This window comes from Gavia stellata, chromosome 25 (genome assembly GCF_030936135.1).
Source record: "Gavia stellata isolate bGavSte3 chromosome 25, bGavSte3.hap2, whole genome shotgun sequence".
In the NCBI taxonomy this organism is placed as follows: Eukaryota; Metazoa; Chordata; class Aves; order Gaviiformes; family Gaviidae; genus Gavia; species Gavia stellata.
The window spans coordinates 12,082,445-12,106,903 of record NC_082618.1 but is presented as its reverse complement, the minus strand read 5'-3'; the positions used below and the strand labels follow the sequence as shown (position 1 = coordinate 12,106,903).

The following is a 24,459-nucleotide window of genomic DNA, read 5'->3' as shown; positions in this document are numbered from 1 at the left end:
ATATTAACATTTGTTTTTAAGACATCAGATGTTTACAATCAGAAAATCTTTACACTACACAATGAATCAAACCATACAAGCATGCCACTGATAGACACTGGCCTTCCATGGTTTCCCAAAGAATACTCACCTCAAATGTATAAGTATTAATACCAGGGTGGGGGCTTCTGTGTTGTGGGGTTTGGGGTTTTTTTTCCTTCTTACAGTGAAAATGGAAGAGGGAGATGGCTGAGAAAACCATGCATTCTTTTAAAAAAATAAAATATGTCAACTATAGGAAATTGCTTAACTGGAATGTGGCAACTTGCCACATTCTCTGAAAGTGTCTTTTAAAACAGCAAAACAGCTTTATTTTAACAAGCCTGTATAAGATTGCATTTCGGGATCATCAGAAAGAACAAAATACACTAAAACCCACTGTGTTCAAAATACTTTGAACCCAGAAAGCAAGCTTCCTTATTTCAGATTTTAAGAGGAAAAAAGAAAAACTTGGGTATGTTCTGCCATGCAGTGGGGATCAGAGATTTTCAGTTTGCTCATCAATTTTAGAGAACGCTTCTGGAGCACGATGTACAATGCACTGAGGCACGAAATACAGGAATGAAAGATCTGTGCAAGCATAACTGAGATTCAGCTGCCAAGTAGAAAGTGGCTCACCCACAGCTCAGCTCTAGAAAAAAACTCCTAAAACAATTCAAAAATAAAATGGAGTCAATGGATTGTATGTTTCCTCTAGGGATGGGTATTTCATTAGTAAGTGGGAATCACACTGAATGTGCTTCCCTGGTCAACTCTTTTTCCTTCTCAGAAAACAAACATGTAAACCCACACAGCTTATCTTTCCAATTCCCTCTCGTTCTGCAGTCCCATGTGTCCTCAGGTTAGCCTTTCTGCGGTCTCAAAATCAGGAACATTACAGTCTCAGGCAAACTTCTGTAAAGTGTAGTTGACTTACAAGTGGGAAGACAATGTAAGGGAACAGAGAGCCTAGCCCATGAGGTCTAAGACGTGCCTCCCAGCAGGCAAGTATCCCCAAACAAACCCTCATGCAACATAGTGAGTAAGCACATCTCACAATTAGGCTACAGTACAATGAACACAGAAATTCTAATTATGCTTCAGGTATCCTCAGCTGAAGAATCACTTCTCCAAAACACTCCTGATTTCCTAGTGTAGAGGTAATCACACTCCTAGTGCATTCCCTTAACTCTACTCTTTGCAGAAAGCTAAAGATTCGTGACATTTAACACAGTTTGAGAAATTTACTTTTATGCAATTAGGAACAATGGAGAACAGCATTCTGGATAGCCAATCACCCAAAAACCACAGGAAGGACTTCTCTGCAGTGGATTACAGGCAGAAAATCCTCTCTGAAACCCCAGGACCATCCCACTGAAGGAGTCAGTGTTATTGTAATGAGAATGAAGGACTAGTGAAGTTTGGGTTTAACGTGAGATGTGGGAAATGCTATGAAGAAGAATGGTGTTGCAGAAAGGCTCTATTTATTGCCATTTTCCTGATTTTGTTTTGAAGTTGCTGAGGTAAGCTATGTGCATAAGCTTCTGCTGTTTTACTCTGCTATAAAATTGCTGTTCAGTTACTGTCTGTCTTTGACTGTGTGTCGAATGAGGTTTTGTACTGGACTAGTTCTTCCTTCCTACTCCCCCTGTGATTCTGCAGGGACATGAGCAGAAAGAGTGAGGCAACAGGAAGAGTTGGAGTCACCTCTACAGAGAGAAAGCAGGATGTGACCTCTGTTCCCCAAATAGGGCACAAATGGTCGGATCATGATATCCACGCTGGTGTCTCCCTAAAGGAAAGACTATAGCAAGGACCAAAGCGAAGTTGTTGATCTTGGGTTAGAAACTGTGACTTTAACAACATCAGTGGTGCTTTGCAGGAGGAATTTAATTAACTGCAAAGAACTTAAATTAGTGACTATTCTGATGGACTCTTGCTACACAAAGCTTAAGCACTCTAGTACTTCATGGAGCCACAGCTGTGCTAAACTTTGATCTTACAAAGTATTGGTGTTGCTCCTACCCGAGAACATCCAGCTCCTGCAGCCTTGGTGCTCTGCCCACATAGGACAGAGTGTCTGGAAACCTGTGTGACCTGTTTGTCCAGCTCAGAGGCAACCCTTCCCCATTCAGGCTGTGCTGCCCTATTAAACTTCGCCTTTGAATTTAACAGCCTATGACACTGGTTTGTTTCCATACGCTGCCTGAGCCTCTGTTTCCCAGGGCAGCGTACAGATTACGAGCTGGAACAAGGCAAAGAGAGAGAATTTACCATAAGGTAGTCTCATCTCCAAGTACAGATACTGAGCTGTACAAAGTGTCTTTTCAGCCTCAAATCTAAACAACTTCTGTGTTAGCATGCAGCGAAGTACAGTTGAGGGAGGCTTTTACTGCTAGTAGCCAAGCACCCTTACTACTCAGTGCTCCCATGCTGGCTATAGTTACAATCGGATTACTGTTGTTGGGACTGCACAAACACCAAAGATGGTACCCCAATGCTAGAAGTTCATACTTTGAGGGTAATGCTTCACCCAGTTCAGCCTCTTTAATCTCCACTATAGGAGACCATGCCAACAACTTCTGAACATGCCTGCCTTCAAAGCCAGGGCCTTGGGTGATCTTGCCTATGAAGGATTTCTAGTAGTATCTTAGATAAAGATAAAGAAAAAAAAAAGCATTGCAGTTAAGATGACTAGCTCAGTTAGTGGTAGCTAGGATGACAGAACTTCAGAGTAGCTACACCCACATACCATAACAGGGTTGTGATGGCAGGTGTAATTGCTCAGGCCATTAAGTCAGAAGATCCACATCTGCTAGGGCCACTGAAGTCTGACCCCCAACCTAGCAAGGTAATGCTGCATATGTTTTATTCAGCTATGCCCTAGCTCAGGAGTTCAAACACATACTGAGACAAAGCTAAGAACTGTACTCAATACATCTCTAGAGGCTAAAAAGGGAAGCTTCCACTGCTGTTTTAGAGCTTAGGGCTCCTTGTGTATCTCTTCTACTGGAAAGGACCTTACTTAGTTTAGTATGGATGACTGTTGAACCAGCTTCTTGCAGTTCTTCAACTCTAGCTTGCTTTTCCTGTTTAGCTGAAACACTTGTGTATGAAGCTAAGTAAAACTGACCTAGAGTTTGTTTATGCTTTCAAAGGGTATATGTTCTGTGCTGGAAATGAGTACCTCTAACCAGACTGACTCTGTACTACAATAATAACTGGAAATGAACTCTGGACCATCGGCTCCCAGCCACTCTGGGTTAGATCATGTTGCATAAATAATAGCCAACTCTGGGGGAAGGGAACACTCTTTCAGTGACACGGAGCAACCTGCCTTCTGCTACGAAGGCAAATACTCTTCTAGCAGCTGCACAAAGCTTCAGACCAGTGACAATATATATGAAACCAACAAACACAGCAATGGAAGAAAGAGAGAGGAAAAAAACTTTTGGGTTACACAGCAGCTGAAAGGAAGGGACCAGGCTATAAAACCAGCTACTACATAGTTTCACTTGAGCTTGAACCTTGAGACTAGCAGATAATCTGTTGGGAGTTCGCTTCAGATATCTGATCCAGATAAGCAATGCTAAGGCTCCATTTGTCTCAAACATGCCATCTGTAATAGCCATTCCAATGTGAGTATTACAACTGCGCTCTTACTCCACTAAGTCCCTTCTTATCCCAACTTCCACATTGTCCTGTCTCCCAAATACTAAGTAACATCAGGACTACAAGCACCTTCTCTGAAATGGGTCTGCCCTAGCTACTTGCCAAAAGACATTAGAAAAAACTGTGGCTAGGAGCAATGCTCTCACGAATAGGTGGACTGCTTTCAGCTCCTTTCAACCGAGACTGTAATGTGCTCAGCTTTCACTTACAAACATTAAAAATCCCCCTTCTTGTCTTTGGTCACTCTGGAGAATGAGAAAGGATAAAAGAGCATGGGTTGACCGTAGGCAGTCCTCCCTCTTGTTGCAGGGGGGGAATTGTAAAAGTACACAACTTCTCACCCCAATTGTTTGTTCAGAGGAGCCTTTCAAAACATGCTGACACATCCAGTACATCTACACAATAAGATTGTAAATTAGTCTTTTCCTTCACAAAAGGCTCATGACAAATAATGATCTCCAACGAGATACAATGACCTGCTAAATTGTCTATTGGTCTCTTGGGGGGTTTCCAGGACCTCCCTGAACATCATTTCCTAAAGTCAAACATCTGTACTTATCCACTGAAAGAATGCACGGCTTGGGTAATGGTAGAGTCACTTTCCTACACACTATTCTTGATTCCTAACTATGCTTATAGTTCATTATCAGCCTCGGAAAAAGGTTCAAACTCTTAAAAATGCAGAGAAAGACCTTAAGAGTAATCGGACTTTAAAGCATTCCTGTAATCATTTCAGTGGCAGAGATTTTAAAGCTAGGTGTGAACAAATGAAATCTTTATACAAACAGTGAATATTTTTTAGGTCATGGGTAGCAGTAGTTGCATGGTATGGGGGCACGGATGAAAGCATCATGCAAGAAATTTCTTGCCACATAGATGGCTCAAAAGGAAGAAACACAAATAAGAGTTGGTTATGGATGCCATGGAAGGGGCTTAAAGAGCTGGAACAGCAAAGCTGATATACAAAGAGGAACACAGAAGAAGGTACTAGAGGAGGGTCAAGAGCAAAACACAGGCTTTGAAAGGTGAAATAGCTCTGATGGTATGCTATCATTGTCAAGGTATTATGCCAATGTACTGTGGTATTTGCCCCATATGTGGTGCGAGAAAAGTAAGTCAGAGGCCCTTGTCACATGGTCTTGTAATCTTGGTAACAGTTCCTTATCCTTGTGCAGTGGTGTGAAGTAAGTTGCAACTTTTGATCCGGAAGCATCGGCCTTTTGAGTCCAAGACACTTTTTGTATAATAATTAAAGTCTTTTATAGGCTGGAGACCAGAAATGGCAGAATAGCAGGAAATAGGACTCTGACAATCATTATATTCCCCTTTAAGGCCAGTTTTAAATATTATGCAAGATAACGACATCAAATTTTGTACTTGGTTGTGCAACTACAAAGTCTGGACAATTTCTGTATCAACTTTTATAGATCAGATGCAGAGGATAAGGCAATGCAGGATTTATTTCTCCCATATGCATGGTGAAGAAACAAAATCAGGGGAAAGTCATCGGCCTGATGTCAGATATGGCCTTCCATTGTGTATCACATATCCTTTCTCCATACACTCAGTTGAGATGAGTCCTTCAAAAATAAAGGCATATTACTGTCCTCTGTTCTCGATCAGATCACAGAGTTTCAACTGAGCTGTACTTCTCTACCTCAGCACTATAAATCCATCAAGTGAAGCAAGACACCACCAAGAACCTCCAAAACTATTCCTTTAAATCCTACACTGGAAGGAATTTGACAGAAGCAAGAAAGACAAACTCATCTTCAAAAGTACTTAGTAATTTTCCAATAATGAGTGGAACTTGAGTTGCATCTACAGCCTGCACACTAAGTGCTAAAAACACACCCAAGCTTATGCTTATTGTAAACACCAAATAAGCATAATAAATACCTGGAATAAGGTTTCAATAGGTGACAGTTCTGTAACACTGATTATATAGCTTCAAACTGCATTTTACTTCAGAGGCTATGTAAACAATGAATGAAAGACAGTTATTGCTGTAAACTTACAGGTATACTTAGGTGGAGGCAGGCTGGTATCTTCCCATGCTGGGGCTTTCTCACAAAGAATGTGAGCTGAACTGGAAAAAAAAGTAATGTTCCCGAAACAAGCGTCCAACAAGATGAAAGAAGAAGGGATATCTTATAGCTGTTAAATTTTCACCACCTTAAGGGACAGGTGACATATAAGGCAGAGAAAGAATCCTTCTGTATTCTAAAAATATCCACTTTCTCAGTTTATGATCCTTTGCTATTTGAGTGTTGTTTTTTTACTACCTTGCCCATTCAAAAACCACTCACTTTACATCAGACCAAGTCTGAAGACAGTGTAACAGCACTTTTGTTTAAATAGCTGGAGCTTCAAGTGAGGGTCAAGGCCACACTGTTTAAGGTATTCAACCTTGAAAGGCACTTATAAAAGAACTGAGCCAGCAGAGACTAGAGCTAAATTCAGCTCTTACCCTAGTTTTAAACTGCTTCAACTCCGTTGTTTTCAGCACAGTCACATTCAGTTTCTACTACTGTAAAGGAAAGTGGGCTCACATAACCCGACATTTGTCTAATGTCAACTGGATAACCCTAAGGAACACAAGCAGGGCCCTAAGTTAAAGCCAGCTGTACTCTTTGCTACAGGTATGTCACTTATGTGATACCTTTAGCAGACCAAGTGTTCCATCAAGTGATACGGCTGTAAATAATTTACCAGCAACTCCATAACACTTGATTAAAACCTACTGAAAGAAGATCTAATTAAATTGTCTCTGAAAGAACAGATAATTATATGATGACTGTGTAAAGGGCAGATGGCAAGTAGAAGCTCATCAGAACATGAGAAAATAATTTAGAAAAAAGGTACCTTTATCTGTATTGAGTTGTGGTGATCTCCACCTGTGTGATGCTGGCTGTTCTGGAGGTCATTCCTTCATTCTGCCTTTGGGCATGTGAAGTGACAGCAAGAGTACTGGCTGTCCTCATGAGTGGCATTTGGGCACCTGTAGAGTAAGTACCTAATCTCTTAGGCAACCAGGTTAGAAAGTGTTCATTGCATCTTTTAGTGATGAAGAGCAGACAGCAGGTAAAGTTAGGAACTGCACGAGTCACAGAACTAGCAGTCTTTTTTATAAAGGCTGTATAGAGGACTGACTGTTGGTAGCAATCAAGCCATTAATGAGTACAGTACTTAGTGGCCAATACTATATAACTTTGCAAGGTCATTAGTTTTAAAGCTGTGTATCTGCTGTACTGTGAAAGATGTGTCTTATGGATTAAAGAACAGTTGGAAAATACATTACAGGAACATAATAACTACCTTGCTGCAAATCATGTGCTTCACAGCTCACAGCAGATGTTCTCCATGCCTTTCAGCCTTTGAGGAAGAAAAGAGTTCTATTTCTTATCTCACACCCAAGAACAGACATGTACATAAACCTAACATAAAGGAGTTAAGTATAAATCTACAGTAGCCCCAAAGTTCAAATGCATATCACTCTGTTCAAGGTTTTGCTTGGAAACTAAAAACTTACTGAAGAAAATACAGACTTTTGTACTCTGTACAATGAAGTACAATTCATGAGAAGGGCATGAACCATGTGCATGCTGCTTTAACACTGTGTTTCTAGCAAGGCCGACCCAGAAAATGAGGCATTTCTTTTCCATCAGCTGAAGGGGAGGCCAGGGTAGAATCAAGGCTCATCTGTTGAAAATGTGCCTCTCTTCTCACATCTGAATGAGTTTCACTACTTAGGTCTCTCAGCTGCCATTAAAGAGAAGTGATGCTATAATCTTAATAAATACAGACTATAGCATGTTACAGACTGTTGCAGACTGCTCTACTGGTATGTCACAATGCAGGCCCTAAATCCTATTCTACAAATAGGTCAAACTTGGACATCCAGGTAACAGCAGACATGCTGTGGAGTTTCAGAAGAGACAAATATCCTGGCCTAGAAGTCATGCTTATTTCTGGGTGAGATAAATTGATACACATCTCCAGGTTGGGTCCCTGTCACTGGGCACAGTAAAACTGAGCTGATTCTTTGAGTAGCAGAACGAAGTTATGGTAAACACAGGGATTGGGCTGAGTGCAGGAAGTTGAATAGAAACTGCTCCAATATAATCCTCAATACTTTAAAAAAAGTTAGCAATGCAGACACCCAGAAGAATAGCTCTTGCCCATAGAAGCCCACATTAGAGGATGCAATACCCAAAATACATCATCCCTTCCTCATACAGAGTTCATGTCAGTCCTCAGCCACAAATGCATATTTATAGCCTAATTTGCCAGCACCTGGAAACAGGTTTCTTTTGAAGATATATTGCTAACTACCTTCCCCATTCTAAACAGCTAAGGCATAAACAAAAATGGAAATGAAAGTAACACTAAAAGATATTAAAATCAAAATTTGGCAGGTACCCAACCACACCATTTCTAGACAGATTTGGAAAACAGCTCTTCAAGTGGACAACAGTCATTAAGAAAAGAGATTTTTGCAGTCATTCACTTGGGAGTTAGCTGCTGCACATGCAATTGCAATGGCAGGGGCACTGTGATCCCCAAATTATCAGAAACCAAACAGGAAATGCTTCCTCCTTTGGGGTCAGACCCTTAGATAAAGCAAATAGGTCCTATTTCACATGAATCTACAAGAAATCCTTACGCGAAAAGCATTTGAACCCTCTTGAGAGAAAGTGTGTGTTGGGTCACCAACATGATGGGTGAAGGAGGGGTGCTCTGATAGTAATAAGTGTCATTGTTCTCATTTTACCAAAAAAATCTTCCTGTACCCCAGCAATTGCCCAAGTGACTGGGAAAGCTCATGAGAACTGAACCATCCCTCCTCAGCAGGGACACTAGCCACTGGATCAGCAGGCCTCTTTCTGCCCATGTCTCACTCAGCGTCAGATTTTAAGCTGTGAAAGGTCTCCCCATTGCTTTGCAACCTCAGAAGAAGACAGACAACAGTAACTCTTCCACTAGTTGCAGAAATGAAGGTTCAGCTTAGTCTCTGAGCTTGTCTATCCCAGTTGGAGTAAGAGAATCTATTGCTCAGAGACAGGCTTTCAAAGTAATTAAACGTGATTCTGGTGCAGCTACATGAGATCAAAGCAAAGCTATGCCATGTTATCCACGCTGATCTCACAGAAGCTGCAATCTGTTTGCAGTCAGTTACATCGGGATTGGGTGCATGCTGGTTTTTGTTAAGGGGGAAATTGTTAAACTATCTCACACTTTGAAAATAAACACTGCAAAACTCAGCCCTCTCCTTGGTGGCTCTCACAACTGCTGCTGTGCAGGTTAACTTGTAAAGTACCTTTCCCAGAATGCCTATCATTTAAGGACAGGAAGGTCATGCACTTTAGAAAGTCTTATCCTTAGACAACTCAGCAACCATCTGCACAGCAGCATGGAAACCATACTGCACTCTCCCAAGAACAGAAGGTGCTTTGGACTACTTAATATGCCAATACTGCAAAAACAGGTAGTACCAGGACTTCTTAGAGGAAAAACTCTCAAAATAGTTTTTCCCAAAGAAATGAGCATTTCTTACTGATAAATTTCAAAATCTCTCACCCATCAAGGTGGCTCTCCAACTCTCCCCATGTCCTCTGCCCCAAAGTTTGAGGCCAGATAAATCTCAGAGCCACAGCTATTTGCATTAAGGGGTTGAAGGCTCAGCATTTAGAAGAACTCTAAAGAATTCTAGCAATGCAGAAACTTGCAGTGCTAGCCGATACTGTTCCCACACCACTGAGGATTTGTCAGGAAAACTGACAAAGACCGTGTTGCTAACCCACCCTGCAAAATACAGTTTGAATGTAGACACTTCATTCCTCGCAGTATAAAGGGGCCATGCCTGGTATGGAAGAGCCCTCACATCAGGCTCCTTGTCAGGAATACAGGAAGACAGAAAGGGCTGAGCCAGCCTATTTATGTAGAGGATCCACGAGGAGCGAAGAGGAGGGGCAGGGATCAGACCATGCGTTTCCTCTGTGTTTCCCCTTCCCCCCTGCACCTTGGGTTTACAGCTGCAGGAAAGATCAAGCCAGAACTGTGCAAAATTGCTGAGTCAGGCTATCGCTGTGAGGCCTCAGAGAGGCTGTCCGCAATGCTTAAGCCAGAGGACAAAGCCTTGTGTTAAGGCAGAAAGCTGAGCAGCTGGAAAGACACTGCAGGGTAGAGACAGTCAAGGGGTATGATGAACCCACTGCAGGCACAAGCAGGATTCCCTAGGCTGAAGGTACATTGTAGAGCCCTGCCAGGGAAAGATAAGAACCAGAAGCATTTTGCATTAAGAGAACTGGAAAAAGGATGCAGGTTAACCCTAGTAGAAGGATCTAGCTAGTCCTGGCTAAGTTAGCAGAAAGTGGCCAGAAATGAGCATGGGTGCTTCTGTGAGCTCCCCAGCAGCCTGCTCAAAGCTTTCCCCAGTACAGCAGTAGTCTCTAACAATGCAAAGGATGCCCCAAAATGTGCCTCAGGCAGTTAGGAGGTCCCTTGACACCGAGTTCAGGCTCCGGCATCTCGAACACTTTCAGTCTATCTGGAAAGGGGCCTGCCTTTACCCCTGCGAGGAAGAGCCGGTATTCTGGTCAAAACTTCAGCTGCCTTAATCAGACATTGAAGTCAGTGAGGTGAGGAGTTAAAAAAAACTGGCCTCTGGAGCTAGACATTTTACATCCCTTCTCTTCCCAAAGACCTGTACATCAGGAGTATGTTAACCCTGAACTCTCCGGGCAAGAGCACCTATAACAGTGGGTGGTCAGCATGTTTCAGAGCTCTTACTGCTCAATTCCTGCAGGACCAGGCATGCCGCCACAGAGACACCTGAGCCACCAGCACTGGTTGATGCTTTGTCTCCTCAGTCTTCCTCACCCTCCGTTCCAAACAGCTCCTAGTTGCTCCACTGCATCACAAAGTTGACTACCACAGCAACGATCAAAATAATTTCTGTACGCAGCTTTAAGAAGGAATATCTTGTAGTTGTCAGCTCTGCATTCTCTTCCCTGTGCTACCACAAAAAACTGGGTACCTCAAAGCCAGATGTTAAGTTTCTCTCAATTCACCCTTCTTAGCACAACAGCTCAAAAGGACACTGAAAAATCTGTTAGTAAAATGCTACAGGCAGGATCTGCCCCTTCATTAAGGAACATGGCAAAGGCAGTTCCACTCAACTACAGAGAGAGGAGCTGCAAGGAGCACTCTAACGCTACCGCGGACTTCAGCTAAGAGCAGTGCTGCATCACCACTGCATTGCTACTGCCAAAGTACTCATTTCTCACTCAAATGAAGTGATAGACACTACTACCTTCAATTTGAAATCTTATGTTGCGAGGTGTCCATTAACTTCAAAGCTCTTCACCTCAGACCATGAATTAGTTATTCCTGGCAACTGAGGCAATTTGAGTAACACAGTAGAAAAAAATAAGGAAAGAACACATCAGTGGAACTGGAGAATGCCTTGGCAGCAGAATAGTGTTGTAGATTCAGTTTCCATAAGAATCAAAAACTAAATATTAGTGTCACCCTAGTAGAAGTATTTAGCTAGCTCTTGCTAAGTTAGCTCTGCCTCCAGTTACAGATTGGCAGATGATAACTGATAAGGCCCATTTAGTTAGACGCAAATAGGTAATTACTGCTACAGAGGTGCGTTCAACATCATTATAAAAAAACCACCTTCTCCAACAAATGCGGTCTCAGCACAAATCCAGCCAGCGTTTCGGTGCAGTAGCTAAAGACTTGGCCTTACAGCAGCTCTCCCTTCTCCCTCCAAACGTTAGTTTCCACAGACTCCACTCAAGTTGCTGGCCATGGCTGCAAATGGCCCAGGAACTTAGGGTACACTGAGAGGTCTCCCACAGAAACTCTGCCTCATTACACCCATACGAAATGCCACCAATGCAACTGTGCTTAAATCAGGCCTGTAGCAGTCAGCCAGTGGTTCTACAAATACTGTGCTTGACCCACAAAGCAAGACTAAACCAGTTTTAACACACATAATATCCTGGCTTAATACCAATGGGGATGACAAGCCCTTTGATATCTACTCTGGGGCTTCTCCAGCTTAGTTGTGTGAGCAAATGCTAAAAGTCTTTGGTGTTTGTGCTCACCTTGATTTACTTCAACACTATGACCTCCTTCCTCTTTCAGAGCGCTTAGACACCCTTGTGTTTCAAAGGAAAAAGAAAAAAAAAAAAAGAAACCTTTCTTTTTCCAAAGAGAGCAGGTTGAAGGCCTATGCAAATCTCCCCAAATGGATCAATCTCCTGATAACAATACCCATGTATTTTAGTCAGTTGTTTCCTTAAAGCAAGGGAGAATAGACAAGCACATAGCTTCCAGAATTCACTAAAATGAGGGGAAAAATTATCTGCACCTGCACTAGAAGAGTCTGATACTACTAGCTGGTGCTGGTGTGAGGCACCTGGAACTGTCTCTATGGAAATTGTGGGAGAGTTAAAAGTTTTCATAAGAAATGTTTTACTTTGTGGAAGGTTTCAGTTTTGGTCAGAAAGACAAAAGGCCTGTAAAATGAAACGTTTTGCTTGGCAGATAAAGAACAGTTTTGAAGAGGGAGATGTCTAAAAAAGTCAGGAAGCTTTAAGCAACAAAAACTTAGTACTTCTGCTTATTTCAGTGGAGCTATGCAACTGTATCCTAAAGCAGGATTTAGTCCTCTAGCTTACTCTAAAGGTAAAAAGAAGAAAACAGTGCTGTGGAAGATGAAAATTGTTGCCAGAAAATTCTCCATGCTTTAAGGATGGGTAGAGAAACAGGTGTGGAGAGGTTCTCCTAGAGCACTACAAGGCAGCCTAAGGGGCACTGAGACACATCTTCCAGTAACTGTACTTACTGACAGATCCATTTACCTCCCCTATCTAATATCTTTCAGTGGTGATGCCTTGTTGAAGTTCTCAGTCTCTGAAACATATTAATTATTTCTTCTTTCCAGTTTATTCAGCATCATTAATAACTAAAAATAAAACTTCACACTGGAATCTGCAAGCCTCAACAATAGCCCACACACACAGCAGCAATAAGAAGCTCAAGACTTCACTTCTAAATTTAGATTGCTTTAAACAGAAGTGAAAGTTCTTTGATAAATCAACAAACCCGTGTTTTAGAAGCACATAATGAGAGTAGAACTGGGCAGGAAAGTGCTTGCCTGCCCCGTTAAGCTTACTTGCAAAAGGCTTCTGAAGATTTTCAGGGACCCAGACCTGAGGCTCCTGTCTGCGTTCTGAAAACTGCGGTCAATTAGCTGTTTTGGCAGTGTCAGATCAGACCAGATCACAGCCTGGATCTGCTGCATCCCAACAAGATTCCTCAGTGTCATGTTAATCACTGCTCTAAAGTGGATCTCACAGCTTCTGCTATTAGAGCTTTTCCATTTGGGATAACTAATAATCATCATATCAGAGGCACTCCGTAGCCCCTGATCAAAGCATGATTCCTTATTCTGCTGATCAAGTGTCCTGTGATTCTTCTCTGCTTTCCCAAGATGCACACAGTACAAATTAGATTTTCTTTCTAGGCAGAAAAGGAATGACAGAGACCTGGCCTCTGTTCACTTTAAAATACATTCCTGAGAGAAAAGACAGCTATATTTTAACTTTCAAGACAAATTTAAAAGTACCAAAAGGAAGATGGAGGCAGTGGGTCTAATTCTGCCTGCAGAACCTGGAAAGCAGACAGGGAATGGCTAACGGGCATGAAGCAGCTTCACTGCAACTGTTCTCTGAGTTATACCAGCAAATATCCAGAGATGTTCTGCAGAGGATATTTGTAATTCCATTTACACTGACATTAAAATAATAACTACTATTCAACTGCCTTCAGGACAGCCACTGCCCTAACTTACAGTAAGCTAGCCTTTCCCTGTGGAGACATGCAAACACGGCGTAGCCCCAGTGGTGCGTCTCAGCAGACTTGGAATGAGTCCTTTAAAACATAAAGCATCAAGATAGATTCTCCCTACTGAAATTTAAAACTAGGACATCCTGGTCAGTGGCTTGTTTTGCACTGTGATGGGCCAGGGCATCCTTTGTCTCCTTCTAAGGGGAGGGTTCAGAAGATGACACACCTACGGAAAAAATTTCAAGGCAATGACAGGGAGTCACCAATCTTATTCTTAGACAGAAGATGCCGTGGGCCTGCAATGGGGTTCAGCCCCAGCCCTCAACACTGGCCCTCCAACCACCTCCCCAAGGATAACCAGGCAAAACACATGTTTTCTCCTTTTAGGAAAATCACTGCTGAAAAAAAAAACCACAACAGGAAGGTGTCTCTTTTTTCCCTCTCATTCATTAAAGCATGGAAAGTGTATTTGAGTCACAGCCATCTAAACACACATTCTGCATGCACTGTCTGTTACACCCCCTTCCCCGAATCACTTTTGGCTGACCAAAAGTGATGCCAGTCAAGCTACAAAATTCACAGCCCATATTTAGGTAGTGAGAGTTCTATTGAAAAGCTGGCTGCTTTTACTTGCCATCATGGCTTTACTTTGTAGGAAACAAGTAATTTTAGGTATTTTGAACGATAGCCTGGGTAACACCTGAAAAGGCTCAAAGAGAGCCAAAGGAAGTAAATATTCTGGCTTTGAGTTCTGTTTTAGTCTTTTCCACACTAACACTAATATCTTTCTATTATCATGTGCTTTGCCCACTATGCCAAACATCACAATCCCTCTGCTAGGCTAAACTGGTACACTTCTGCAGCCAGCTGCAAGCTATTTCCATCTAGTATCTCTTCCCATCCCACCACCACCCCTTTTTTTTTTTTCCTTTTTTTTTTTTTCTTTTTAAATCCTCACTCACTTCTTGGAAGCAAGAACACTAGCCAGTTTCTCATCTCCTGTGCACTTGCATAACCACATTGATTTCAACAGCAATTTAAAGCATCACTGTATAGGTCATGTTGCTAGTTGAACAGCCTTGAGCTCAGGTATGTAAATCCAATGAGATTTGCCTCTTTTATCTACCTACAGCCCCGACAGCTCAGGCTGAAGATACATGTGCTGCACTTAGAAAAAGATGAACAAAAGACATCTACTATCAGACTGGAATGTGATACACACATGCCCAGAGAGATTAGGGCCTAAACTAAGGTTTGTGTTTCCACCTTAGGAATGCTCCAGGGTTCAGTTTAAACAGCTCACACAAAAAGCAGGTTTACAGCACAGACAGTGAGCTCAGAGGCAGAACTAGCAACTGTTAACTAGCACAGGTTCAAGCACACACTACAGCTGCACCTATGATTACTTCATGTTCCTTGGAGTGCGTACAGTGGGACTACAGCTGGGCTGGGACATGCCTCTGGGATCTGTAGGTGGCACAGGAGCTCTGTGCAGCTCTGGCTTAAGGCAAAAGACATAGCTGATTACCCGTATACTTTGGTGGTTCTCAGTTGTCCTCCCACCTTATCAGCAATACAGAGTTCCTCTAGTTTAACTTCGGACTGATCCTGTCCTAGATTCTGGGGGCATGGACTACAACCCACCATCTGCCCTCACCTGAGCTATGCCAGTAAGGAATAGCTGCAGTCAAAGCCAAGCCAGATTGCCAAACTGTTTATTAATAATGTTGAGCTCGTCTTTGACTAGGTTCAGACTCCCACCAAGAAGCAGGAGTGCCCACGACACTTCTATGCACAATTGCTCACAAGTTATGTCTTGGAAGAACTACCCATTCCCCTTGGAACAGGTGTGTTTCCAGACTCAAAGAGCTTCTGTTCCACTGTGCTGCTGGTAGTGTTGACTGTGTGGGAATACTCCACGGGAGTGATAAACGAGCAGGGAGGGAAGACTAAGAGATGTCTGAGTCAGTATCTCTGGGTGGTGTCATCAGTACATCATTCTGTGCCTTTCACCACAGCAGTAATCTAGCCAATACATTCTCTAATCCCCAAAACAGTGAGAGACAGCCAGGCTTGCTTTCGTTACAATTTTCCTTTTAGTAAAAATAAATAAATAATTCCATATGGGCTGACAATAACAATAATAAATTTTAGCCTTAATGAAAGGTGAGGATTTATCCCTCGAGCATCTGAAAGATTACATGGTCTATGCTAGAAATATCATTTTAAGCACAACTATTCCCTAAATAATTTGGTGTGACTGTCACATGACTTCTTTTGTTAAGTGTTCCTATTTATGAACAAGAACAGGTGATAAATTTGTGTACCACCATGCTGACTCATAGCTGTAAATTTGTCACTAGTATGCAACTGTAACATTAATCGGGGTTTTCCTTGTGTAAAATGCAGTTAACAGCTAGCATTTGAACTTGAGTAGCCAACCAAGTTCTGCTCAGGTGGTATCTGTGCAAGCTTGGTTACATCCATGAGTTTAGCTAGATACAGCTGAAATTATAGTCAGGCTACTTCACTGATTAGATCAATTCTGAACATGCAATAAGCATCAGAAATCGTATGCGGAGACTGAGGCTTGTCTGGCACGACAGACTGTAGGTTCCTGTTACTGTGTCGAGGCACGTACGTACAGAGGTCTCAACTCCGGGCTCTGCTGAAATTCTTTATTGGAATTCAGTTGCTGAAAAGGGTCTCCAAGCTGACTCTGAATGAAGATGAGCGGGAATAATTCTGTTTTAACATAATCCAGTGACCACACAAGCAGTCTTAGAGAGACAAAGGCAGCACAAAGCCTTACTCTGATACTTCCTTTCTTGTTTCCTAATCAGTACATTGTAGAATCCAACCCAAGGCGAGAAGTACATACAGGCCTTGACAGAAAAGTGAAGAGAGGTCCTTGTTGTATCTTCATCTTGATGATAGCCTACTCATCAGACCTCGTCCTGGAAACTCCAGATAAGTTAAAACACTGCTGCTGACTTTTTGTGTCAACATTTATACAAAAATCAATGGTAGCAGATGAGCTAAATTCTATTACGATGTGCAAATTCTGATCATATACAGAGACACATTGTCACAAAAAAAGATGATGTCTACAGGCTTGATAATAATATATGGTTCTCCCTCCTTCCAAGTCAAACAGAATCTCTGTTGAAGCCTATCTTATACAAACAAGCACACAAATTTAGGAAAAAAAAAAAAAGAGAGTCCTACAATGAAAGAAGACACCTTTAAGAAAAACAAATGTGTTGCATATATGCAAAAAGTAAGATGAAGTAAGAGACTTTCTTCTTCTCTTACATAAGACCTGCTGGAAAAGGAAGTCTTTTCAGCTGAACAAGGTTCATAAACATGTGGCTACAGGTTGCAGTTTGGCCTGAAAAATTCACTACTCCCACTACTTCCAATTTACAAACACACGGTCTTCCTTTCCTTATGCATACCACATGCCCAACTTCCAGTCTGCAAGTTTGGACGATTACAATTTCTCTTCCTCTCCTCTCATGCCTCCCCCCATTTTCAAAACTTTTGTTTCTGCTTAGAGATTGCTTGGTAAGAGATAAGCCTTTTCTAGCCAAATTGCCAAATGAATCAAGATAATGCCAAAACAAGTTCTAACATATTTAATCTACAGGTATCATTCAGCCAATATGAAAGACTGATTTGTGGAGTAGCAGACTTACTTGTGACATAGCAGAGCTGGAGTCAGGCTTTCTGATCTGGTGTTATATTTTCTGGAGGTGCTGAACAGAAGACATTCCTGAGGAAGAAGTCAAAGTGATCCTTGTGCATGGGGCCGAGAGCATCTCTATCACAGACATGGTCCAGCCAAAGAGCAACGAGGACAGTTTTTTCTTAAAGAGCAGGCAGATCTTCGCAATGCGTGCTACCACCCTACCCTGACACTCCCACCATAACCAGTTTGGAGGCAGCTTCCATGCCAGAAACACTGCAGTTAGGTCTTAAGATGTAAGAACAAAGGTAGACAGAAAATACATCTGCAATCTAAATACACTCTAGGTCTCAATTCAGCCTGGTCCTGGCCTCATCTTTGCTGCAGTTAAAAGTGGTGGGGGCTGGGGGGGGGGGGGAAGTGTTCCACCTAGCCTGGTAATTCCCACCGTTTACCAAACCAGCTATGCTGTTTCCAGCAGAAGAGATCAGAAGAGACTGACAAACCACAGGAACCTTCCCTGTGGCCAGCACATAGGACTGTATTCTCCTCCTCACCTCTAACACTACAGCTCAAGCCAGTCTGTTGGAACTTTCATGTGCTTCACTACAGATGTCAAACCTAGTCCCATTATCAGCTTCCTAGCCAGAGAAATTAATCCAGAAAGATACTGCTTTTACAAAGAAATACAGCTAAAAATAATACACTTCTAACTTTACAAAACCAATTTAAGACTCATGCAAGGGATTACTGTAGGGACAGAGTTAAAGACTGACAGAGTTGTTTCTTTCCAGGGATGCTTGGAAGCAACATTGGATGCTCACCACATGGCAAGACATTTTTTGCTCTCTTACTTATGGGTTAAAATTACCATTATTTTCCATCTCAGTTTTGTAGTTGACTTGAGGAGTGAGTAAACCTGCTAGGAGAGAACTGAAAGCAAGCCATATACCAAAGCATTGGGTAGAAAGAAAAACACTTAAGCACTTACCCGTCAGAACATATAAAACTTTAAAAAAAAAAAAAACACAAGACCTTGTGGCATCAGAGAACCTACTCTGCTAATAACCAAACTAACACAATCTACTTTCCACTACAGGGAAACTCCCTGCCCTTCTAAGAAACAGCCTTCCTACATGTGAAACAGGGTCAGCTCATGTAACACATCTACACTCAACACATTATTTGCAAGCAATTCCCACAGCCCTTTCATTGCCCCCCTTCTTTCTGTATTACAGAAAATTCTCCCTGCACTCATTTGAGCTACCAGGAGTGCTTATCTTTACCTGTCAAGGTCCCAGTTTGAAATCCTTATCTACCACATGCTTTATTTTGAGAAGACCTTATACACAAGAGGAATGAGGAAGGACTTAAGGCATTTCAGTAAATTGGGAGGGACATAAGCATGCACTCAAATACCTTTAGTTAGGTTGATGCTCTTGACTTTGAAACACACACATTATGAATCACGTGGTATACATGACAGCTATCTAAGCTGTGAACAGGCACAGTGTGAAGTGGTGCCAAAAGGACCAAGCTAGTATGTCTAATATAAAAATAAAATAACCCAAGCATTTAGATGAATTTGCACTGGTGTTTTAGGCTATTGATTCCATTCACATTACAGCTACTTTCTGAACTTTACTTCAGGGCTGTGCTAACCTTGGGATTAGAAATGGCAATGAGCATGCACTGCTGTCTGACCTGCACTGATACAGAGTTTAGACAGCCACGTCCACCTGACAGCATTCACCCCCATTCACGAGTGGTCTGAATGCCTGTGGTTCACTGATATAGAAGATTGTGTTCAAGGAGATAACCCTTCACCTGTTAAGTTCACAGTTTTGATACCAAAACTAGACATTACAGAACTTTCAGAGATGTATGAGCTATATACAAATTGTATTATGGAAGCTTCCCTGCCTTTTCATCCTTTGAGTAAAAACAAAAAGTGAAATCAGTAAACTGATTTTTGACTCAGTATATTGGACTGTCTTCAAATCACACGTGCAGCCTTGGATTTGGCCTCAGGAGCTACTTCTTCAACTTCCAGAGTAAAGTCCCCTCCCTTCCCAAACTAGTACTTCTGGCTTCCAGTTTGCTACTTTTATCTACCTCATGTTTTATCATTTCCTCGTGGCTATGCTACACAGTTCACCAGTCACACTGATGCAGCTAAGTTTTCATAATTCTTTTTCCATTAAAAAGTTTCTGCAGAAGAACAGAAGACACGTGCAGGTTCAAATCCAAAGTACAAATGAGGCTTGCAGGCCCAGCAACCATACCCCTAGCAGACACTAATCACGATCCACGGAGCCATTCTGCAACTCGTCAAGGCCATGGAGAGAACCACAGCAGGCACTGGAGACCTCCGAGCTCGTAGCTTCTGGTTAAACTACTGACTCTTGAGGAGTTGCCTACAGTCTGCACAGAGCCGCGCACCACAGTCAAACCATCAGTAACACTGGCTCTCTGCAGTATCAGAGCACCTGTCTCTACTGATGCGATCCAATAAGCAAATGCACATGACCACACATGCATTTCTGACACATTAACCAAGGCACAGTAATTACGCCCCGTAATGCCACAGGCTGGCCACCTGGTACTTGAGACAACACGACAGCCCACCACCCTCTGGTGCACCACGGGAAACTGCAGCTTAGGGAAGTAAACACAGACCCTTGTCTCCTACAGTCTGGTTCTCTGCTCTGCGTCTGTAGACAAACCTACTGCAGACTGGCGCAGAGTTAAGCATAAGACTCACACTATGCTTGACAGCATGTATTTTGGTACAGGCAACTGAACAGGGCAAAGGGCACGGAGTCTATATCCATGCCCATAGCTTTACATGTTGGCAGAGATCCAGTACTTGGTTGAATTCCCAGAGAAATTATATACTGGACTGTGCATCAAAGGGAATTTTTTCAGGTAAGATTTTTTCTGATCAAAAATTTTATCATCAGTGAATGCGGCACCCGTTTCTTTAAGCAGGTAAATGTTTAAGAGGAATGCATGCACACACTCGACAACTATCACTAGAAACAGCTTTTGTTGCTCTAAGAAGAGCCTGAAGATGATAGCAGGTCTTTATCCTTTGTGAATAAAGATTTCCTTTTAGATCAGGTCCACCAGCAAAATACTGATGATCATTTTCCAAAGTGATGCTGACAGACATTGTTTGAGCATTAAGGCCATCAGTAGGGTTGCCAAAAGCCTACATAAACATTGTTTTATAAAGAATAGCTTTTTGAACGCTGTTTGGAGGTGGCAGGAGGAAAGAGTGCTACAAATGTTAAAAAAAAAACAGAACAAAAAACCCCACAAACCAAACCAAACAAACAAACAACCCACAAAAAAGGCAGAGGAAGAGAAGGAAGAACGATAGATTTCCAAGAGGTTGTGCCAAAAGCTACCTACCACCTATTGTTTCCCAATTTTTTTCCCAACCTTCATTTCTCATGTGATGGATGCAGCATATATATTTGTTACAGTTACACTGTTGTAATGATCTTTCTCCCTACAGGCCCAATGTTCTAACTCCACAGCCTCCAGCATCAGGCTAGAGAAAAGGACCATTAGCCTTTACATGGAATTTCTGTCAAAGAAGGGGGGGATTGCTTACTCTGCATAGAGCAACACTACCTGCACACACGGTAAAAGGAAATGTTATTTATGTATCTAAAGGTCCAACAAACTAAGCAAAAATAAATCTACAGTCCCTTTCTAAATACTTGCACAGACCCATGTACAGATTCAGCCCTTCTATGAAAGCATCACAACAGCACATGTTTTGCGCTTAAAGAGTTTCATATAATCTCTCTAAACAGCAAAACATCTCTCCAACCTGGACCGTGATGCTGTTTGCCAGCCACACCAACGGCGTGAAAAGGAGGATCAGATTAGATCAGTGAAACCAAGCCAGGGACAGAGAGACAGGCCTGGAGCAGAGGGCAGGAACCATCAGAAGCAAACACCAAAGACCTGAGGGAAAACGTGAGTCTACCCAGCCTCCCGGGACAAGCGATGTGGGACCCACCTTCTGCTAGGGAGCCTCAAGGCACCTCTGGTCCCCACCTCACACGGCATCTACCTTCACAGGGACATCGGAGCCCAGCTACAGGCCCCAGGGCCGCGCAGCGGGGCGGGGGGCAGCGGAGCACGACCGCACGCAGCTCCCACTCCCCGCGAAGCCGTCTGACAGCCCGGGGCGCCCCACGCCCGCCCCGCCACCGCGGGACGCGGCACCCCACGGGCCTGCCCAGCGGCTCCCCCGCACCTGTCCTCCCCGCCCGCTCTCTGGGCGCACCCTCTCTTCTCCTCCAGCACCACGCTCCGCGGGACCCCCTTCTGGCGGCGGAGGGCTGGGCGGGGGGCCCTGCCACGGCCAGCCTGGCCCCACAGCCCGGCTGGGGAGGGGGCCGACCCCCTACTGACAGGGCTGCAGGGGGCCGGGGGTCCTTCCCCTCCACGTACACCCCCACATCTCCCTCCACCCGGGGAAGGAGGGAGGGAAGGGGGCGCCTCACGGCCCAGGCACCGGTGAGGGCGCGCGGACCCCGGTGCTGAGGGGAAAGGGCGCCGGGGGAGGGGGCAGGCCCCGGCGGGGGGCAGGCCTCGGCCCCCGGCTGTGAGGAACAGGCACCCCGGGGGGCGGTAGCGGGGCTCCCCTCCGGCCCCACGGCGGCCGCAAAGCCCCGTACCTCCAGGGTGCGGATCTCCTGCTGGGTGAGGTCGTTGGACGCGGCGCACTTCGTGCGGAGCCCGCGCAGGTTGGAGAGCGAGATGTCGATGAGGTCCTGCAGCAGCCCGCACTGCTGCAGCGTGCTCCGCACGGCCGGCAAGCCCCGCGCCGCCGCGCCCGCCCGGGGCCCCGCGCCGCCACCGCCGGCCGCCGCCTCGCCACCGCTCCGCTCCTTCCTCTCCAGCATGCCGGCGGCTCGCAGGGCAGCCGCTCTATCCATTCCTCGGCATCAGGGAGGCCGGGGAGGAGAGGCGGCGGCGGGGGGAGCAGCAGCGAGGGAGGGCGGGCAGCCGGCGGCTCAGCTCCGCCCCGCCTCTCCTCTCCGGGCAATTACCGCGCATTAACATGCACGCCGGCGAGGCACCGCGGGCGCGGCCGGCCCGCGCAGGCGGCGGCTGCTCCGCCCCTTCGCCTCAGCCTCTCAGCGCCCGGCTCAGCGCCTCCCTCCGCCCCCCTCAGCGCCCGCCTCAGCCCCTCAGCGCCCGCCTCAGCCTCCCTCCGCCCCCCTCAGCGCCCGCCTCAGCCCCTCAGCGCCCGCCTCAGCCTCCCTCCGCCCGCCTCAGCCCCTCAGCGCCCGCTTCAGCCTCACTCCGCCCGCCTCAGCGCCTGCCTCAGCGCCCGCCTCAGCCCCTCAGGGCCCGCCTCAGCCCCTCAGCGCCCGCCTCAGCCTCCCTCCGCCCGCCTCAGCGCCCGCCTCAGCCCCTCAGCGCCCGCCTCAGCCTCCCTCCGCCCGCCTCAGCGCCCGCCTCAGCCCCTCAGCGCCCGCTTCAGCCTCCCTCCGCCCGCCTCAGCGCCCGCCTCAGCCCCTCAGCGCCCGCCTCAGCCTCCCTCCGCCTGCCTCAGCCTCTCACCGCCCGCTCAGCCCGCCTCAGGCCTCCCGCAGGTATGTCGGGACTTGCAGCTCGCCCTAGAGGAGCCCCCGGCACCGGTCCACTGAAGGAAAAAGGGTCGGGGCAGCGCTGGGCCTGGGCAACACAGCCGGAGGTGTGAGGGCCCGGCTGGCGGGTGCAGCCTGTCGCTGTGGGTGAGGGGCCCCGCCAAGCCCCTCGCGCCTCTTGGCACTGGAAAGAGCGCAGTGCACAACACGAGGAGGCGCGTCCGTGTGTCTGCAGACGTTAAATGCCACGAGGACCTGAAGGTCCGGAGGTTAAAAACAGCATCAAAATGGCGTTGCGTGTGTTCAGCCCCGTCCCACAGAAGCCCCTGGTGCGTTTCCGGATGGGGTGGTCTGCTGCGGCCATGGCACAGCCGGAGCCGTTGGGGCTGGAGCCTGTGGCGTGGTGTGGTTACAGAGTTCGCTGACACTGGTGACGGCTGTGCCATTACACCGGCACAAACCACGTGCTAGCTATAAACAAGTCACTTCCTAAGGCCATAGAGAGTTTTCCCGAAAGACCCTTCCCCAAATGTTCTGTAAATCGATCAGGTACATGGTTTTTTTGACGTAAACATTTACTTAGTAAAGAATAAGTACGGGCCTAGTACATGAAGTGAGCATTATTATAAACAACTTTTAGTGACTATAAACACCTGAGTGCAGTAGTCGTATGGGTTCATTCATATAATGAGTAGGAGGGAACTTTATGGCCTTATGGAACCACTGTGGTTTCAGCTTTCCAAATGGAAACACTAGAAAAATCGTACAGGTAACTGCATTACAGGTGCATTTGGCAGCATATCCTAAATGTCTGATGGACTCGCTCAGAACTGAGATGTCGGTGCAGCAACCATGCATCTCCCAATTGTTAGAAGAATTAGGACTGTTCCATCTGATGTGAGGGATCCAGAAAGGCAATTTGGTTGTAGCCTGCTGACAGAAGAAGATAGCCTCCTTAATTTGACACCAGATTTTAAAAGCTAAAATTACATCTGAGCCACATGTGGCAATACAGAAGAGAGTTTTATAAAAAAAAAAAGGGGGGGGGGAAACAATATGAATATAGGACATGAGGCAGTGGAGCAGGGCAAATCAGCTGACACTGAGCTGTTTTTCTCATGGTTAGATGGATACTGGTATCCACATCATTAGTTTGTGTGCATTTGCATCAAGTAGTGTGGCATATGCCGTTTAGTAATTTTCTTAAGAATGTGCGTCAGGTTAAGTATTTGATTTCATTGTCGTTATTCACATGCTGTAAATTTCATATGCACTAAGGGCTTTGCTGGATTAGGCTTTAATTAGTTTGCCATCTGATGAGGCCTGTGGTTTTGGGAAAGTAACTTATTTTGCTTATTACCTCTGTATTTCTGGCCTTGTGAAACAGTCTTTATCTACTCCCTCTCCTCTTAGGAGCACTGGAAGTTTAGCACTGGAGATTTTAGTTTGTAGGACTGACAGACTGAAATCCTCAAATAGAGGTGACCGTGGAACTGGGAAATATTATTAACAGGGATATTATTCTTGTAGACATTCTCAGTATACCCACCTGAAAACATCCATTTGCTAATAGACAAGAAACTGAGTGTATTGCATAAG

At 44.8% G+C, this 24,459-nt stretch overlaps 1 protein-coding gene across 1 annotated transcript in view; it reads right to left on the bottom strand.

Moving 5' to 3' along the window:
• Positions 1-22,203, bottom strand: part of KSR1 (kinase suppressor of ras 1) — a 74,314-nt gene extending 52,111 nt beyond the window's left edge. The window contains exon 1 of the mRNA XM_059829215.1: positions 21,943-22,203. Within this exon, the coding sequence (XP_059685198.1) occupies positions 21,943-22,203 (261 nt within the window). The remainder of the gene's footprint in view (positions 1-21,942) is intronic.
• Between the last annotated feature and the right edge of the window lie 2,256 nt (positions 22,204-24,459).